At 40.3% G+C, this 17,891-nt stretch overlaps 1 protein-coding gene across 2 annotated transcripts in view; it reads right to left on the reverse strand.

Annotated features, from left to right (window-relative positions):
• Positions 1–721: 721 nt before the first annotated feature.
• ZNF804A (zinc finger protein 804A) overlaps positions 722–17,891 on the reverse strand; it is a 137,368-nt gene continuing 120,198 nt past the window's right edge. The window contains exons 3-4 of one of the 2 annotated variants that reach the window (XM_052675962.1): positions 11,342–11,472; positions 722–9,132 (exon numbers count right to left, since the gene is read on the reverse strand). In XM_052675962.1, the coding sequence (XP_052531922.1) occupies positions 5,838–9,132; positions 11,342–11,472 (3,426 nt within the window). In that variant the 3' untranslated portion in view covers positions 722–5,837. Of the gene's footprint in view, positions 9,133–9,525; positions 9,909–11,341; positions 11,473–17,891 lie in introns of those variants that run through there. The other variant, XM_052675963.1, reaches the window with a different exon arrangement.

The raw sequence follows: 17,891 nt of genomic DNA on the forward strand, positions 1-17,891 counted from the left end.
AAAAACATGTTTATTATACAGTAATCACCTACTTTCTCTGTCCATGTGTCCATGCGTCACTATTGCTCCCTCTCAATAGTTCCTTCCATTCAGCCCTACTCAAACAAGCTGTTCTCACCACTGCTTCACTATGGTTCACTGCAAAGTTACATCCAGGAAAGAAGAATCCTGAGCCAGTAACCCAGTATGTGCGTGCCACAGCACACGTGCTCAATTGTATACACACATATAAGCATCACCACTAAAATCCAAGTGAAACTCCATTTCCAATTTCCATTTCACAAGCAAAAAGTACTATTTAGGCACTGACAGTCGCAGGTTTCATCTCTTCAGATTGTCTTACAGTGGCCACCTCCTCTTTATTTCAAATAGTTACTCTTCACATAAGAGCCATCGCTGGGCTAAACCAAGTACTGACATACGAATGCACCAGAAATGCAAGACGCTTCTTTAGAAAACACATGATTTGTTATGTGCAATACTTACATGCTGTTTCTCATCCACAAGGAAAGTGTCCACGTACCACCTACAATTCATTAAGAATCCATTTACAAATGTACTTGCCTGCTTGTCGTTTCTTAAAAAAAAAAAAACAAAAAAACAAGAATTTGTTTCTTTTTTAACCAAAACAATGTTGGAAATCTCATTCATAGCAAACAGAAACACCACTGCTTATTTTACAGTAACCTTCTTTAATTAACATACATAATATTATACTCATTGTGGATTCACATTTGAAGCTTACTTAATGATGCTTTTTTTCTCTACAGGGATTTGCACATTTTGATCCTACCCCAGCAAAAATAAAGACCACTGATACATTAATTGATCTCAATGTGGTACGAACATAGGCCTGCTTACTAAAACCTTCTAAACATGCCTGTACAGGTAGAAAACCCAGGTTTTTGATTAACTGCATTTTCTTCTTTGGTATCAGAATAGAAGGTGCATGTACATGTTTTCAAGCACAGATGACATACAAAATAAACTTTAAAGATAGCTTTATGGCCATTAATTACAAAAATATCCTTACAGCAAAGGAGGTAAAAGGATGACTTAGAATGGATTAAGCCTTCTTTACTGAGTTGTGCTTTTCAAAATACCTCATGAAATTATCATTCAATTGAAAGCAAGATTAGGGCATTTCAATAACTAAAGAGCCCTAATGTCCCAGATCAAAATAAATCCTGAGTTATATTAATGGCAAAGCTTCCTTAGAATTCGTTGGTTTCAGAGTTTCACCAAGAGGTCAAAATTCAGACTTGGTAGAGATTCTTCCAGCTTTATATAAAATGCATGAAATAAGAAAGAACCTTGAAACAAAAACCAGGAAGTCTAATAATTCCTACACTTGGTAGGCTATTTTTTTTTTTTTCCAAAAAATAAAATAGTAAAAAATAGGAACTAAGAAGAAAATCTGGTTCTTATTCACAAACGTACACGTTTCAAGAACTACTGAGAATCTTAGTCAGAGACAAACAGAAAAAGAGAACACTTCATAGAGTTCCTGAAATGAGGACAGAAAGGAAGGCTATAAATAAAATAATATACAAGGTCACAGCTAATGTAAACATGAGAACAAAGTGATCTACAAAACCACATACACATTAATAACTCATCTTAATTTAAAAATACCAGATGATCTCTACACAGTATAAATGTCCTTTGAAGAAAAAGAGTTAACATTTGATAACTTTACAGAAGGCAAGCATACTGCATACATATGTACACTGCTGGGTACATACATGTCTCTAGGCAATGTACAGTCATAAATCAGAAAACTAATGTATGGGGTCCAGAATATGTAGACAGAGCACCATGTTGAAATACTCAATAGATTAAAATTTGCCACCTTAATTACAGACAAATAACTGTCTTAGAAATACATTCGTGTGGTCGCAATGTATTGCCTTCTTCTGAGAGAGTTAATGTAATCTTTAATGCTGAAATATTAGTGATTTTCAGCTGGCACAAACCAATAAAATGCAACTGAAATCAGGAGCTGTACACTGATTTGCACCAATTCAGAATCTGACCAAATACATTTACAAACTGGATTTTAAATGCAGCATATTAACTTAATGATATTATAATGTAAAAGATGTATTCAAAAAAAAACTACCATACAATTATCAAAAATGAACTCAACAGAAAAAAATACAGCTGTAATGTAAACTGTATTTGGGGAGCATATTATCCCATATAGTATGTATTAGAGAGAAATGGATGTTCCAGTGGCCTTTTAAAGCACAGTCTGAAGATCACATCTAAATTAATGAGTGTAAAAAAGTTTATGAACCAGTAAAAAGTTGACACCGCAAGAAAAGGTGACAAACTGCTTCATAATAATTTGACTGCTGTTTGATTGCAGCAAATGATAACAGCAAAAGATAGCAGCAAACATTCCTATCCTATAATATTCTGTAAAAGGTACTTCTTTCACTCTTTGTCATCAGCAGTTTCTACGTACATTGCTCGCTCCTGTAGAATCTCAAGGTTTTTCCTCTTCAAAAGTTTGCATACTTCCTACTTTGTGAATGAAACCAAATGAACAATTTGATTCTTCTGCTCTTCCTAGGTACTGGCATTCTATGTACTTACAGACATGACAAAAGTGACTGATAACTTCGAACTGCCGATAACACTGTGAGGTGATGATACTTAATGCCTGAAAGATCCTATAAGGACATTACTCTATGGCTCATGTTACCTGAGAAATGGGACGGCTCCAAGAAGGTCACTGCCTGGACAGACTGCAGCTTCCCAAGGACAAAGACACACTTCTCATCTCAGTGGAACACATTAACTTTCAAGCATTTCTCTGCAGAGCTGCTCTGTGGGGCCACTTAACAAAATCTATCACCTAATTTAGGGTCATCACCGCAGTCTGAAGATCTAATTCCTGTGATTCAGGTGGATTAAAGGGGATAGTATCACTTTCACTATTTACATGAGGAAGACAATCCAGTAACTCTATGAACTAGCAAAGTGAATAGGAACATAAATTAAAAAAAAAAAAAAGAAGTTCCGAGTAAACTTGAAAATTCAAAAGTAGATTAATTAAGCAAGTTTGGTGGAGCTTATTTAGAATGACAAAAATTCAACTATTTATCATTTGAAATAATGTTTACTTACAACTTAGACTGCTAAAAAACATACATTTAATTTAAAATACCAGATAAATGCCAAAATGAAGCTACTGTTATGTAAGTTACTGTAAGTTTAATACTTAATAACAATTCCAACTCAAAATGATATTTTATTACTTGCTTTCAATTACTGTGTTCAATTCTAAACTTAACTTCAGAATTATTTTTCTATTGGTTTAGCTCTTACATACGATGTCACCTATACTAACAGCTCTAGAATTGAAGGCAGTACCATGTTAGCAAATGATTGCATCTGATGGTTATTAGTCTTTTATTCTAAGTTTATACACTACCGAAAGCAGTTACAGTAAATAAATAATTGTGCAATGTTATAAAATTTTTAACAACTTAAAATAGAATAAATTTAATTTAAATTGCTGGGAAAAGGTAAGATACAAAGCTGTTTGAATGCTTTTTTTAATCACTGACTCCTAAATTAGTAGCTAGGACTTTTTCAATGAACTGAAATTCTGAAATTTGCTATCTTTTATCTTCTGCCAGATAAAAATGTAGGGATAGGGATCACGTATAATCACAACCGTCCTGCATTGTTTCTCTTTATCCAGTGGGTGTTATCAGATTGTTGTCTTTGACAGGACATCAGGATCCAGGGGAATACCCATGCTGACTCCTGCAGAATATGCATGAATACAAAAGCCAGTGTGGGTCAGCTATAAGGCAGGGGCCTGAGCAGCAAGCAGGCACCTTCAAGCTTCAGATACAAGTTTCGGGGCTTGAGCAGCGCGGCTTGCATGCAGCCTGCTTGCTGCAGAAGGTAGTGAGACATACAGATTGGGCAGGCTTACTCTTGAAATAAAGCAGAAGGATAAAGTCACTTATGTAATTTCTAGGTACCAGATAACTAGAAATAGGCATTCACTTGAAATTACAAGCTAGAGAAAATTTACCCTCTTAATGGCATTATATACACGGATGCCCACTAAGATCCTGCTCTGTGGCAGCATCAGGCAGGGGTTCTGAGAAGCAATCCGTGACCAGGCCATTCATCTGCTCTTGTCAACTTTTTGTTTGTTCATGTAGTTCAGCCCTTTCTAATGGCGTGACAAGGAAAATTTGAGTATCCCACACTGTAATCAGAGTTGACAAGATGTTGTTTGCTATAGTTTTAATGCATTATTATACTAAAACTTTCAATATTGATATAGGTAAGTACTAATGCTATAGATGCAGAAAATAATAACCAGATACGTATCTTTTACGCTATATTATTACTTTTTGAATGGATAATATGTGATGCATATTCATAATCTTGCAAAACTACTATTTCAATTCAACTGTATATAATTCCATTATAATATATAAAAGGTGAAAAGAAGTGATTAATTTGAGAGCTAGCCCCTACCTTTTACTTTGGAGGGTCTACTTCTAGCACTAAAGGTCATGCTGCAAATTCTAAGCTTCACTCACGTGGCTAGATTTCATTTTAACTCACAGAGCTGGCTCTGCCCCGCAATCACTTTTGCTCACAAGTGTGGGCCTGAAATACCTCACAGTAACACGAATGAGAAGATTTCTCTGGCTGAAGTCGAGTTTCATCAGCAATAAAAAGGCTTCAGAGGTAGGGAGAATTCTCTGAAATACAGTCAGAAATAACGGCAACATGTTATCATTATTTCTATTCTATGTCACTCATATATTTTTAATACCCCAACGCTGAAGGTAATGGAGTGAAACGAGGTAAGAACCTGAACCATCCCCCTGGTGAGATTCAAAATTCCCAATGAGAAGTTTCTCCTGACCTTCCTGCACGTGTGCAAAAAGTAGGCATGAGAAATGGAGATCAGCTGAAGGTTTGATGGAAATAAGGCTCTCTGTGCTGCATGTTTTCATCATAAGAAACATTCCCTTGCAAGTCAAACCACTTGCTGATCCATTCTTTTTTCTTCTACCACTGATGTTATTTTCGTTACGCGGTCTTTTTGTGGTTTAGTAGAAAAGGGATTAGCTCCAACAGTCAGCAGTCTGTGCAAGAAGACGACAAGAAGGCAAAATTTGTCACAGTGACATCAAACTGCTAACACAAACGGATCTGTTACCCTTTCTCTCTTGCTCAGTGAGACAGCTGCCCTGAAGGTATTAGCCTCTGAGCATCCGTGATAAATCACTGAAAGATAGGAAACCCGATTATCCCAGCACAGCAGGGGTAGAGGATGCAGAAGAACATAGAGCGACAACATCCGTGAGGCTTATAATGAAAGATTTTTTATATACTTAAGTAGTTAACAAAAATTTATTGCAAGAGATAGTTTGTCACTAGATTTACAGTTTCAGAGAACATAGTACAAAACATAGTGCATCAGCTTTGTCTAAACATTAAATAGGTGCAAATACACAAGGATAAAAAAACAAAAAGTGAATACTTTACAACAGAAGTTATAGATCTATAAATATATTTTACATACATTATACATATTCTACGACATGAGCTTTACTGATATATATAGTTCATATCGGTATCAGACTATTCAGTGCTTTACTTATAGGATAGGTCTTTACACGGGACAGGAGCTTTTCATGGATGTTTGCATCACTATACTTACAGTAAATACTTCCCAAGGAAAGAGGGATTTCAACCAGTTTGTTTCACAGGACCGCTCGCGAAGCCGAGGGGTGCCGGGAACCCCACGTCCATCCATCTGGAGGCTCCCTGCCCCCCAGGAACCCATCCTAGAAGAGGGGCTGCAGCGGCAGGACGGCCGGGTGCGGGGACAGCAGGGAGGGGAACACGGCGTGCGGCAGCGGCGAGAAGGCCAGCGGGGCCGGCTGCAGCACCGAAGGCGGCACCAGCGGCAGGTGCGGCGGGGCCACGAAGGCTGCGGGGCCCCCGGGGCAAAGCCTGGGCCCTACGGGCAGATGAGGTAAAGGAGCTCTGGCAAGGGCCGGGACCTGCGAGAGGAAGTGCTGGTGGGGCCGGAGGGCCTTGAGCGCGCTGGCGGCGGCGTGCTGCTGCAGGACGGTGTGGTGGATGGTGGTGACCGAGGTAGAGCACAGCGGTGGCTGCAAAGGCAGAGGCTGCAACGGAGAGCTGGGGGGCTGCATGGCCGGGGGAGGAAGGGTAAACTTCACCTTGCTGGCCAGCATGTTCTGTTGCACGAGCTGCTGGTATGCCTCGGATGGGAGGTCTTTGAATTTTTCGTGGTTATCTGGAGGGAATATCAGCGTCTGGTCGGGAAGGGTAAAGGGGGCTATCAGCTGCTCTGTAGCTAAGAAGGTGTGGCTGTTGAGGTGTGCTTCTTTGAATGGCAAGGGTGGTGGGCTGTTAAATATGCCTGAGTTGCACTGTACCCAGTCACCGGTCACCTCATTTATCTTCTCATGTGGCAGAGAATCAGCCAACTCGTAATGGCAAAGGACTGATTTTGGGGGAGCCTGGTCCAAATGTCTGGTGGGCGGTGGAGCTTTATAACGAGCTTGACTTTCATGGCTGTTCGCATTTTCATTTTTCTTTTCATCCTTCAGAGCATCTTGTGTGCTTGCAGTTGCAGGAGCACCCTGCTCAGGAACAGAAGCAGCACAATGTGTGGCAATGTCCGAAAGCACGCCCAGCACGCTCTCTGGTGCTGCACAGTCTGTTGGCTTGTCTTGTTCCAGAACATGTGCATCACCCATTGGCACAGATGCCTTGTTTTCCTCCAGCTGCATGGCTTCATCTGCATCTTCTGCAAGATCAGCTTTGGAATTCATGATAGTATCCCCTGTGTCGTCTTGAGTCAAGAGTTCTCCCAGAACGTCTAATGTGGAACTTGCAGAGTTTTCTTTACAAGGCCTGGAGGCCTCACTTCTCTCATTCCTGTCAATGCATACGTGACTGATTCTAGTTTTCCTCCTCCTGTGTTTTCCTTTTGCCTTGTGATGCATACCTACAACACTCGCTTGCCTGAAATACTCCTCTGCCAAGCACGCCTCTCTGTACAAACTTTCATCTGAAGAACAGGAATAGGTGTGCTGTCTCCGCTTCCTGTGGGAGCCTTCCGGTTCATCCATCAGGCAGCTGTAACCTCTCTTTATGGACTGATGGTGGCCTGGACTCTTTTCTTCACTGCAGCGCCCTAAACATTTATGCTCTGAGCTGCAGCTCAACCTCCTGACTTTCCAGCTACAACAGGTTTTGGAGCACAGGCAGTTGTGCCTCCTACAAGTTCGAGCCAGCTGCCTCAACTGTCTCCGAGAGCTTGCTTTTCTCTTTCTATGCAGAGGTTTACAAGCACTGCGTTGGTCCCTACTTTTTGTATGCCAGATGTCACATACGCCTCTGCCCACATGGAGGTGATCTGATGTGGCCAGGACTCTTTTATGACCATTTTCAGTATCAGCTTTTTGATGAGACTGTTGTACCTCATCCGAAGCTATCCAGATATTCCCTGCATCGTATCTACACTTCTCTGGGGTGTTTTGGAAGTGCTGATGTTTATTTTCATCTCTGTAATTCATTTGCTTTTCTATAACTGAGGAAATTTCCATTTCTGCAATTGTTGCTTCCCCACAAGGATGATAATGATGGTGATGACAATGACACAATTTTCTTCTCCTTTTCCGTTTCCTACTTTTGTGAAGCCATTTTTCATGACTTTCTTTGATCCAAACTTTGTTATATTTCTCACCTATCACAGCATTTTGTCGTAAGTGATTTTTTGAAATGTGACACTTTTCTAGCTTTTTAATCCTGAATGACTCACCCAAGGCCACTTTATTTTCATTTTTTGCAAGATCAGAATTTCTGATGAGGGAAGCATCACTTACGAGGGGTATTGTATAGTCAGATGCACTTCTATTTATTTCTGCTTCAGGATCACCACATTCTGAAGTAGGCTTGTTTGTAAAATCTGAGACTAAGCTATGGTTGGATTCAGTTGTGTGGTGCAAATTAGGTACGTTTGCCTGATGCTTGGGTTTTTCTTGACTATCACTTGCTTTTGATGACCTGAAATCAAAATACAAAGGGTTGCAGCTGTAAGAAATGGATGGGTCTGTACTTGTGTAAATTAGCATTTCTGATGGCCACTGAAGAATGTTTGATCCATGCTTGCTAAGAACAGGAACGAACGGTTCACAAGATCTCTTGCGTGTGTCCAGTTTGCTCCGGGGGACTCTCGAGCCATCTTCAGAATGCGATGGAACTAACGTCTCTGTCCCCAGTTTTATTTCAGTTTCACCTGTAACTAAGTCACTGTTCCCATCTTTACCATTTTCCTCAGCAGTGTCCTGCAGAGATGAGCAATCCTCCACAGCAGCCTGAGCAACAGCTCCGTTTCCCAGCAGCTCACAATTGCTGCAGTCCGGGGGCAGAACTCGAGCACTGTCCACAGCCACAGACAGCGTTTGACCCGGTACATCCACAGCACAGGCATCAGTACTGCAGTCCTCCATGTCAGAAGACACTAGCTGCTTTGAATTGGAAACAGTAGGAATTAATGCAGGGTTCTCTAGCTCTCTGTTTTCTTGACTGGCTAGCTCTTTTGATTCCTGATTTTCAGGATCTTCTGCTGTGTCAGTGCATCTTTCCACCAGTGGGTGCAAACAGTCCTGTTTCTCCTCGGGACACAGGACTATTTCAGTTGCTGACGGAGACTGAAGATTACAAGCTCCTGGGAAAAATCTGCTTCTTCTGCTAAGTCCATTCTCCATAGATGTTTCGTCATTATATTCGTAGAAAACAGCAGCTGAAGACTCCAGTTTGACTACTGCTTTCTTAGGAAAAGCAAAGGAGAAGCCAACTCTATGTCCTCGAGCTCCTTGAACTTGACCTCCAAATTTGTTAGTTCGGGATGTATTACTGCATGCATTTTCAGGAGTGGAAGAAATATCTGAAGTAGCATCTTTGCAATTCTGTGTATTGTGCATCAGCGTACAGCTGAAATCTTGTTTGCTGGAAGAATCTATAGCAGTGCTTTGTGGGATATCAGTGGAATTATCCCGCACAGTCACTGTTGTGGATTTGAACATAGGTCCACTTCCAGGAGCACTAGGAAGGCAAACAAGACTCAGAGTAAGAACCTCTCAGAGGACTGGAGGCATACACAAAGCGTTACATTGGTACTGAAAGGATTTTTAAGAAAAGAGGAAGAATCTATGGACACGCACATTTAGAAAGTCTCTTATTTCACTATAGGATTTGCTTAAAAAAGGTAAGTATTTTGTTCACAGTTCCTTCGTGTGAGGTCATCGGACAGAGGGCTAATAATCTCATATAGTTCTATTCCCCTAAATGTACTTGCTGAACTAATAAAAGACCGTATATTTCCCTAGAAACCTTGCTTCTCCTCCCAGCATGCCATCACAGTTATGCTACTATTACTACAAACAGCTGAGGCTTTATATTTCTATGTGCTACAAAATATATTAAAGGAGAGAGTACCTCAGATATCAATTCTCTCTTAGTCATGATCCCAGCAACTGCTTCTCCTCCCACAGGCAATCACCCAGCAGTTCCTTCCCTATTTGTGTTCTCAGACCTGTTGCAAGCTCAGCCATTTATTTCATGGAAAAATAATACCAGGAAAAGTATTTCAGCTGACAGTAGTGCACAAGTGATTCATCCCTCTTGAGAAAAAATTTATCACTGTCTACTTCTGTTCTTCATCTCATACTCTCCCCATCTGTTCTATATGACTTAATAGGAAGTAAAGAGAAGAAAAAAACTGCTTAAGCTGGCAGTTTGGTGGGATTCACTGGAACTGGTCAGCACTAGGAGTAATGAACCTAACCACATCAGTTTGGTTGTTGTTTTTTTTTTTTTTTCTTTTAATTTTGGTTTGGTTTAGCCCAATTATTCTGTATTTTACAGTGCAATGCAGAGCACTACTGGATGATAGGTCACTGGAAAAACTTGCAAATATGATTCAGGACACCAAGAAGTGTTGCGTTAAATAATGACAAATGTACCACATACATTCTTTCACCAACAAAATAAAGTAGTGACTTTTTATCCAAAACAAATCTAGAAAACACTAGTTAAAATTGTGTCTGTATCATACCTCTAAGGACAGAAAGTAGCAATGCACAGCAACTATTAGAGTTCAGAGAAATTCTTCACCAGTGATTAGGAAGACTCTGAAAAAAAAGTAATGGATAGAACAAACACCTACAAAATCTGTGCTTTTTTGTGTTTCTTTTACCTCTTTGTCCTGAATTATATCATACAGGTTTTCTAATACTCTTAGGGAGAACGATATCTAAAGCTGGGAGCATAAAAACCATGTTTGCTGAGTATTAAATCTGGACAGTTAGAACACTGAGGGAAGAAAAAGCATTTCCACGTGACTTATCATCAAAAGGTAAGTAAATGAATAACTAAGGTGCTACACTGATCTTACCAAACAGACCTTACAGCTTCCATGTCACCTCCACTTGCTTAGAGAAACCTGATGTCAGCATGCTGCCCACCATACATGCTATGGAGGAATAATCACTGAGCAAGAACTGTGAATCATATGGGCTGACTCTTCTGATAGATCATCTGGTGAGCTGAAGCTTGGATAAAATTGGCATTTTAGCATATACTTTTCCCCCTGAGGTTCCACTGTGGAAACTCAAGTTGGTATATATATAATTAGTGCCAAAAGTGCACAAATAAGAATAGAGTCACAGTCAGCAATCTCAATATTAATTTCAATAGTATGCCTAGATTCAGCAGCAGCGTGTATGACTAGCAATACCTCTGCAGTGAGAAGTAAACATTCTGTGGAGATGAGGAAAAGGAGCACTTACCTTTTAACATATACATAAAAAAATCCAGTTATTGAGATTTAAGATGAGATTTCTGGATGCTTTCCCAGGCAAGCAGTTTGAAAGCTAAATCACAGAAGTCTGTTACATCCTAGAAAGATTCTGTATTCCTCACCTCATCAATGGAGCAGTGTCAGCCTTCAAATGTGTGACCTAGTTCACTAAGCTTTCAACCAATACGCCTGGTTTTAAGAAATATATATATGAAATATCTTTTTCAACTAAAAATACATGTCATTTTAGCTCCACTAGAAAAAAAAAGGTTAAACATTTCTTCACACAGTGTGACTCAAATTACTGTACACACACTGCTTCAGAAATGTCATAAAACCACGCATGCAGGGCTCCAGCTGGGGGATTCCAGTAGCCCAGTGTCCCAGGTCTTCAGCAAATAGCTGAGGGATTATTTTAAGGCATTCTTTGTGTTTCAGTAGCCACGCACTTACCACGTTGTCACTTTCCTCAGCTCAGCTAACTTGTGCAAACGTTGAAGGGCCTTTTCCTGTTTCCTTTCATCCTTCCTCGACTTCGATGCTACATTTCGAGCAAACTCCCTCTGCTTCAATTCCTTGAGTCTCTGCAAGATATCGTGACACACGCACAAAAACAAGGCCAGGAATAATTAACATTTACAATGATAATTACTTTCTGGTAAGCAATTTCATACTCAGATTGATTTTCCAACCTAACCAGAACGATCCATTTAATAAATTTATAGATTTCAAGCAAGTAACAAAAATACCTCATGATTTTAGGGAGAAACTAGCTGGGGCAGATATGATCAGATAACCATATTGTACTTTTGGTGATTATTGTAGACCAGCCTCAGCAGAACTAGACACTGTTCATCCCGAATCATATTTTGGCCCCTTTACTCTTCCTGCTGAAAGTGTAGGGCTGAGGTTAATGGGACTTCACGCCTCACGGTGTCGGTACAGTCTCACTCCAAGCCACGGCTATTTTCAGTTTTCATTTACTGCTTATTTCGAGCTCTACCTATTTCTCTCAGTGAACCTGACAATAAAATCCCCACTGACAGCACAGAACAACACTGAACCCACAGGGAATAGGCTCTAAAAGAACACTTGCACAATGTGGGATGCAAAAAAGGTGCACTTTGTGCCTGCCTGGGTTATGCAGACACAAGCGGTTCTTTTTCTTGCACCAAAACACAACCACATAACCATCATTTTACTGATCCGAGCCTCTCCTCAGCCTAATCAAGTCATTATGTGTTCAGCACATACAAGTTGTGGAACAGAAGAATCATTTAAAACTTTTCAGCAATTAAATTACTCTGCATAATTGCTACAAGTAGGTGTCAGTGTGTGAGACAGAAGAGTCTGGCTGCAGTTCCATACGCACAGCCTTCACGTTGGACTGTCTGCTTGTCTTTTCTGGAACTACTTGTTCTTGAGTTTGCCTTCTGCCAGATGTCCTGTCAAATAAACGGCCCTTCTTCCAGAATGGAAGGGTGATGAGCATAATCGTTCTTAGCATAATAGGAACTACTCCTAGAAAGTGATTTTTTTTCTTGTAACTACTGTCTCCAGCTTTAGCACAGAGGGCTTTAACAATCTATCAGAACTATTGTTAGATAATATCCGAGGGGTTTACTGACCAAATGCATACGTGAGTGGAGCTGTTCTTAGCCGTTAACCGCAGAACGTACAGCGGGCACAAGCTGGTCGGAGGGCTGATCAAGAATTCCAGAACTACTATTTCCTGGATATAAAAGGTCATCCAAGTGCAAAAATGCATGTTTCTATTCTTGGATATTGTGGCTCTTTTCCATGTGTCCTTATTCAGCCGTCTGCTGAGTCACCGTTACCTGCATTTCCACACTGCACTTAGGTGTGTTAGTGATAACTAGCAGAGCACTTAGATGCAAGGTGTTTGTATCTTGTTGGGTTTTGCTTGTGTTATACAAATGAAAATATTGCCCAGTTACACATAAAATGTCAGTAGTCCATGCACTCTGAGTATCGCAAGGTCCCCAGTCAAAAATCATTCAAAGTAAAAGGGAGCAACTAAAGAAGTGTACCTTACTCTTAAAAAGCATAATTTCCCTAATGTTTTCCATGTCTTTCCATGTGGTGGGACTATTCACTAATGATGAGTGCTTCGCTTAATGCCTGTTTTTTCTGTTTGCTTCTGCGGATCAGTAAGCAAGTAATTAGCAAGCAGTCATACAGTATTTAAATGTGATGCCCTCATAATATTATCCTCTGCTTATGAACCAGCTCAAAATGTGCAAGTCTTTGCAAGTAACAAGTTCAACGAGCAGTTCACAATGAATAATTAACCGAGATTCCTCCAACAAAACCAAGTGGCTTCATAATGCGTGATGCTGCCACAGGAATCTCCCCTGAGGTGCAAGCGCAGGTGAGCCTGCTTTTCACCCTGTCTGAGGTGTCCCCAGGTGGGCACTGCATGACAGCCAAACAAGATAAGCCCTAAGCAGAATGCTAACAAGACATATTTCTGCTTCTTTCACCCATGCCTTCACTTTCCAGCTTATTCCAAAGAGGTTTTTCCAGTATTCCTTCTTTCAAAAAACTCACGTCAAGTTCCCTAGCTTGTGTTATCAAAGGCACAGAACCAGATCCTGCTGTAGGAGACAAATGCCTGTAGACCTCCATGGATCAAAGCCTCTCTACAGCAGAGAGGCATTAATGCATTAAGTGTGCTTCTTTTTACAAGCCTTTTGCCACTCTGCAGAGTGTTCTGTTCTTTTTTTTTTAATTATTATTTTTTTTTCATTTGAAGATTTAAGCACTTGCAACAACTGCACTTCAAAACTAACAGGCCTTAAAAACATCAAGATGACATTAATTAAAAATATGCTCAGGACAGTGAAAGTGCATTAAGGTTGAAAAGTGAAATACAATGGAGCTGCATACTACAATAACAGGTGATAAAATGAGGAAAGAAAGAAAACCAGTGACAAATAAAGCAGCTGATACATTCAAACCTGGAATTTCCACATCTAAAGGAAACCGGTGCAACTTTCACACATTTTATGAAAAACAAGGGGAAATCATACCATGTCTCAGGGCTGATAATGCAGCTCAGAGTAGCATTAGTATCCCACATTAAAAGCAGGCGTCCCCCCATCACCAAAGCATCAGCTGAGGACTGCCTATTCAGAGAGGCTCTCATAGCCTGCAGCAGGCTATGGAACAACAGGTAAAGCCTCAGCAGGCTGGGAACAACTTCAAGAGGGTCACGAACTGATGGGAATGGTTTTTTCTAATAGCAGGAGCTGGGGGATTTCAGGACACTGCAGTTCAGATATGATGATGTTAATGTTCTGCTGACCTGAGATTAACAATTAAATTATGTGGACTTTTACAAGGTTTAAAATACCATAAATCCATTTCCTGATCAATGCAAGTATACATTGCAGAACTTAACTGCCATGACATCAAATTTCGCTTATTGTTTCTTTATTTTATTTCAAATCAGGAAAAATGACTGCATTCCCAGCAGCCACTGAAACTCTCTAGAGTTGATATTATCGTTGGCTCCCTCCTCCCCTTCTAAAATGTTTCCACGTAACACAGAACTACGTGCTGGTTGTTCAGCACTGCCACAGAGGTGACACAAGAATGGCGCTTGGATTTATGTAGAATAAATGGGATATCCCTTCCCTTTGAGACTTATACAGCATAAAACATTACTAAAGGTTAATAATTTTTAAAGCTTGTACTCATTTTAAAAAAAATCTGATTACTGGCTGACACAAGGATTAAATACAAGTACTTCATAGCTACTGCTGACTGTTCTACAAGCTGTGCATATCCCCCTTTCTCTGTTATAGTATGACTGCTTTCCAAATACTTCCTGCTAACTGAGATGGTTTATCGCTTCTTTATGTGAATTATGGTATGACAAACAGAGTGACAATACACTCATTAGACAAGTACTTGTCTCAGCAAACCAGATTAGCATCCTTTCGCAAAAAGGATTGAGCTTAATCAGTTATAAATAATAACTGAATATACCAGAGTTCTATGCAACACCTGTAAACGTGGGGAATGAGATGTGCATTTAAAACACACAAGGTTGCTTTGCAAGATGTAAAATATATCCATCTTCCTTCTGCCTTTGGTGGTTTGTGGAGGCAAATATTTTTCCGTTCTGCAAGTGGAGCCACCTTCACTTTACACAGCAGGACAGAGCAGCACCTCCATACCTGCACTGCACTCTGCAGTGCTGCAGGGACTTCATGACCACCTCCCCTCTTAGCAAAAAAGAATTTCTCCTTTTGAAAAGATTACACAAGCTCTGAGAAAATAAGAAAATACAACAACTTGCACTTTTAGTGCTACAAGTCTTCCCTAGCAGAAGCTAAAGAAGGCAAGTTACATCAACAGAAAGCAGAAACATTAAGATTTCTCAATTAAATGGGTAATTCAACCACTCCAACGTGGAGTGAACTAATAGACAATCCATTTATTTTCATTCTGCCACCCCGAAATTAACTGCTATAATATGCTCCTGAAACAGAATTGCAACATAGGGGAATTTTAACAGCAGCCTACAGCTACTTGGCGGGGAGTTGCAAAGCAGTTGGGACACTCACTAATGGCTGGAGAAACATCCCTGCAGGGCAAAATTTGTTACTGATTTGCAGGAAAGCCACATTTTTTGTGGTCAGATATTAGGTCTTCCATATGACAAGGGCTATTCAGGTTGTGGATAATCCTTTTCCTTTTCTATTCCTACCCCAAATTACAGCCATTACCTCCTGATTTTGTCTTTTAATAGTAGCACACGTTAATACAAATATCTATGGGATTTTAAAGTAACAAGTCCTCAGAGTCCACAACAGTGTTGTTTCTGCTGAAGAAGAGATGTCAGGAGCCAGGAGGTGGACTCAGTGGGTCCTCCCTCCAACTCAGCATGTTCTCTGCTCCGTGCTTCCAGAGGTTGCAGGCACGTTCATTTCTAACAGCCATGTAGGTAAAGCACCCCAGCAGCAATAACCAGCAGGCTCCATGGAAGCCACGCACTGTGGTTACGCTGTCAGTGCCGTGTGCTGAGCGCAAGCGGATTTCCTTGTCCATCATTCATGTTCTGCTCTTAGCATGACATATTTCCCTCGGCAGCACATACAAGCAAAGCTTGATTATAAAACACATCTGATTCTCTTCAGCATTTGGAGGATTTGTATTAATTTTAAGCACGTCCATGTAATGCAATAACGTGCTTTGCTTCTCAGCACACTCAAGCACTGTGCAGTGGTTGAGAAGTGCGCAAGAGATAATTGTCAATCTAGCTTTTACATTCAGACCCCACAAAAGTAACAGATAATAAATATTATTTATATGCATTACTATACAACCAAAAATTCACATTGGTCTTTCTACATTTCTAACATGTATTTTTCTACTGCTAGAAAGGAACTGCTACACTTCAATGCAGACAATATGAATAACTCAAACAAAACTGGACTAACATTATTTTTTGAGAATAACTCATGCTCACCTACGAAGCATCTTGCTAGTTTTTTGAGTTCAGGCAGATTTTCCTATGTAAGTTCATGGGAGAAAATAAACGGAGCAATCTTAAAATGAAAACTTCACTGGTTTCAAAATTGAGGAAAATCAGAGTGTTCAATATTTTGCACAATTGCACATTTAGTACACATGACAGTTAGTTATCTTTCATGAAGATCTTACTAATTGCTCTTGATTAGGTAACTGCAGAAGATACGCCTTGGAGCAACAGAAGGAAAAAAAAAATAACTCTATGCTTCTTAAAGCGTTTCCTTCAAAAATTATCTGTGAGAAACAAACTCATACTCCTTTATGTAATGATTAATGCCCTTTCCAGCACAGGAAGTCTCATGCTCAATTTGACATCCTTCTGCTATCTGCATGTCTGCTGCTCCCTTACAGCGCATCCTCTGCAGGATTCAGATAGCGTTCTGGCTCACAGCATGACAAGGCTCCAAGACTTTGACAAATAACAGGCTCCGGACTCCAAAGTAAGACTTCTGTTGCTTTTGTTTTAAGATAACTGTTCGCTGAAGTTGACTAAGTGGACCCAGTGTTGCCATGGTGCAAAAATATTGTTTTAAACGCACAGAATTGCTGAGCGCTGCATGCTGAACATTTTACTATCATTGCTAGGAACCACGTGCACAAGAACAGCCTGCTCTTACTGCAAGCTTTAGGATACTTCTTGTTAGCTTCGGCAAAAATCAGCAGTGTACTTCATAAATATTAAGACCAAGACCAAAGAAAGCATCATAAAACCACAGAATTACTATCTCGCCTATCAAATTAATGTTGTTAGATAATGAACATGAAGTTGACGCACATTTGTACAGCTTAAAGCGGCTGCATTCACTAGTTCATTATTAAAGAATATTTATTTTAATGACTCTAGGCCTAATTCTGCTGCTCTTGAACTCAACAGAGAAACTCCTGCTAAGCTCAGGGAGAGCAGCCTTTATAAATTCTACATGCCAATTTTCAGCAACGCCTAAGGGAGCTTCTTCAGTCACAAAGATTAAAGATGGGATAGGTGCATGTCACATCCCTTTTAAGGATCACTTGGCCTTTATTTCCACTTCTGCACCACTTAAGAGTCTAATTAAAAAACAACACAAGCAACATTTTAAGTCCTGTTAAGAAATGGTAATGCTGAGCAATGTCAGAGAGGAGGGCAATGCGATAGAGAAAGAGCTTGACACACGTGCTGCTCTGAGTGTAGGGCTGCCCTATGAGGCACCAGCTTGTCTTTGCTTCATCTGAGTGACACCTGGAGTGGCATCCTGCATAGCGTGGGTCACTTCACATGACACATGTCATTCTCTGGCTCTATCCACCATCACCATTTTGCTCCAGCAGAGAAACATAAGCACCCAGAATAATCTTTCTGAGCATAGATTGCTATTTTCAGGCTTGACAGTTCCGCTGCAATCCAAATACTCATTCAGTGAGGCACTGCCTCCTGATATATTTGATATATTTGGGTGGATGC

This window comes from Tympanuchus pallidicinctus, unplaced genomic scaffold (genome assembly GCF_026119805.1).
Source record: "Tympanuchus pallidicinctus isolate F22 unplaced genomic scaffold, pur_lepc_1.0 scaffold15, whole genome shotgun sequence".
NCBI lineage: Eukaryota > Metazoa > Chordata > Aves > Galliformes > Phasianidae > Tympanuchus > Tympanuchus pallidicinctus.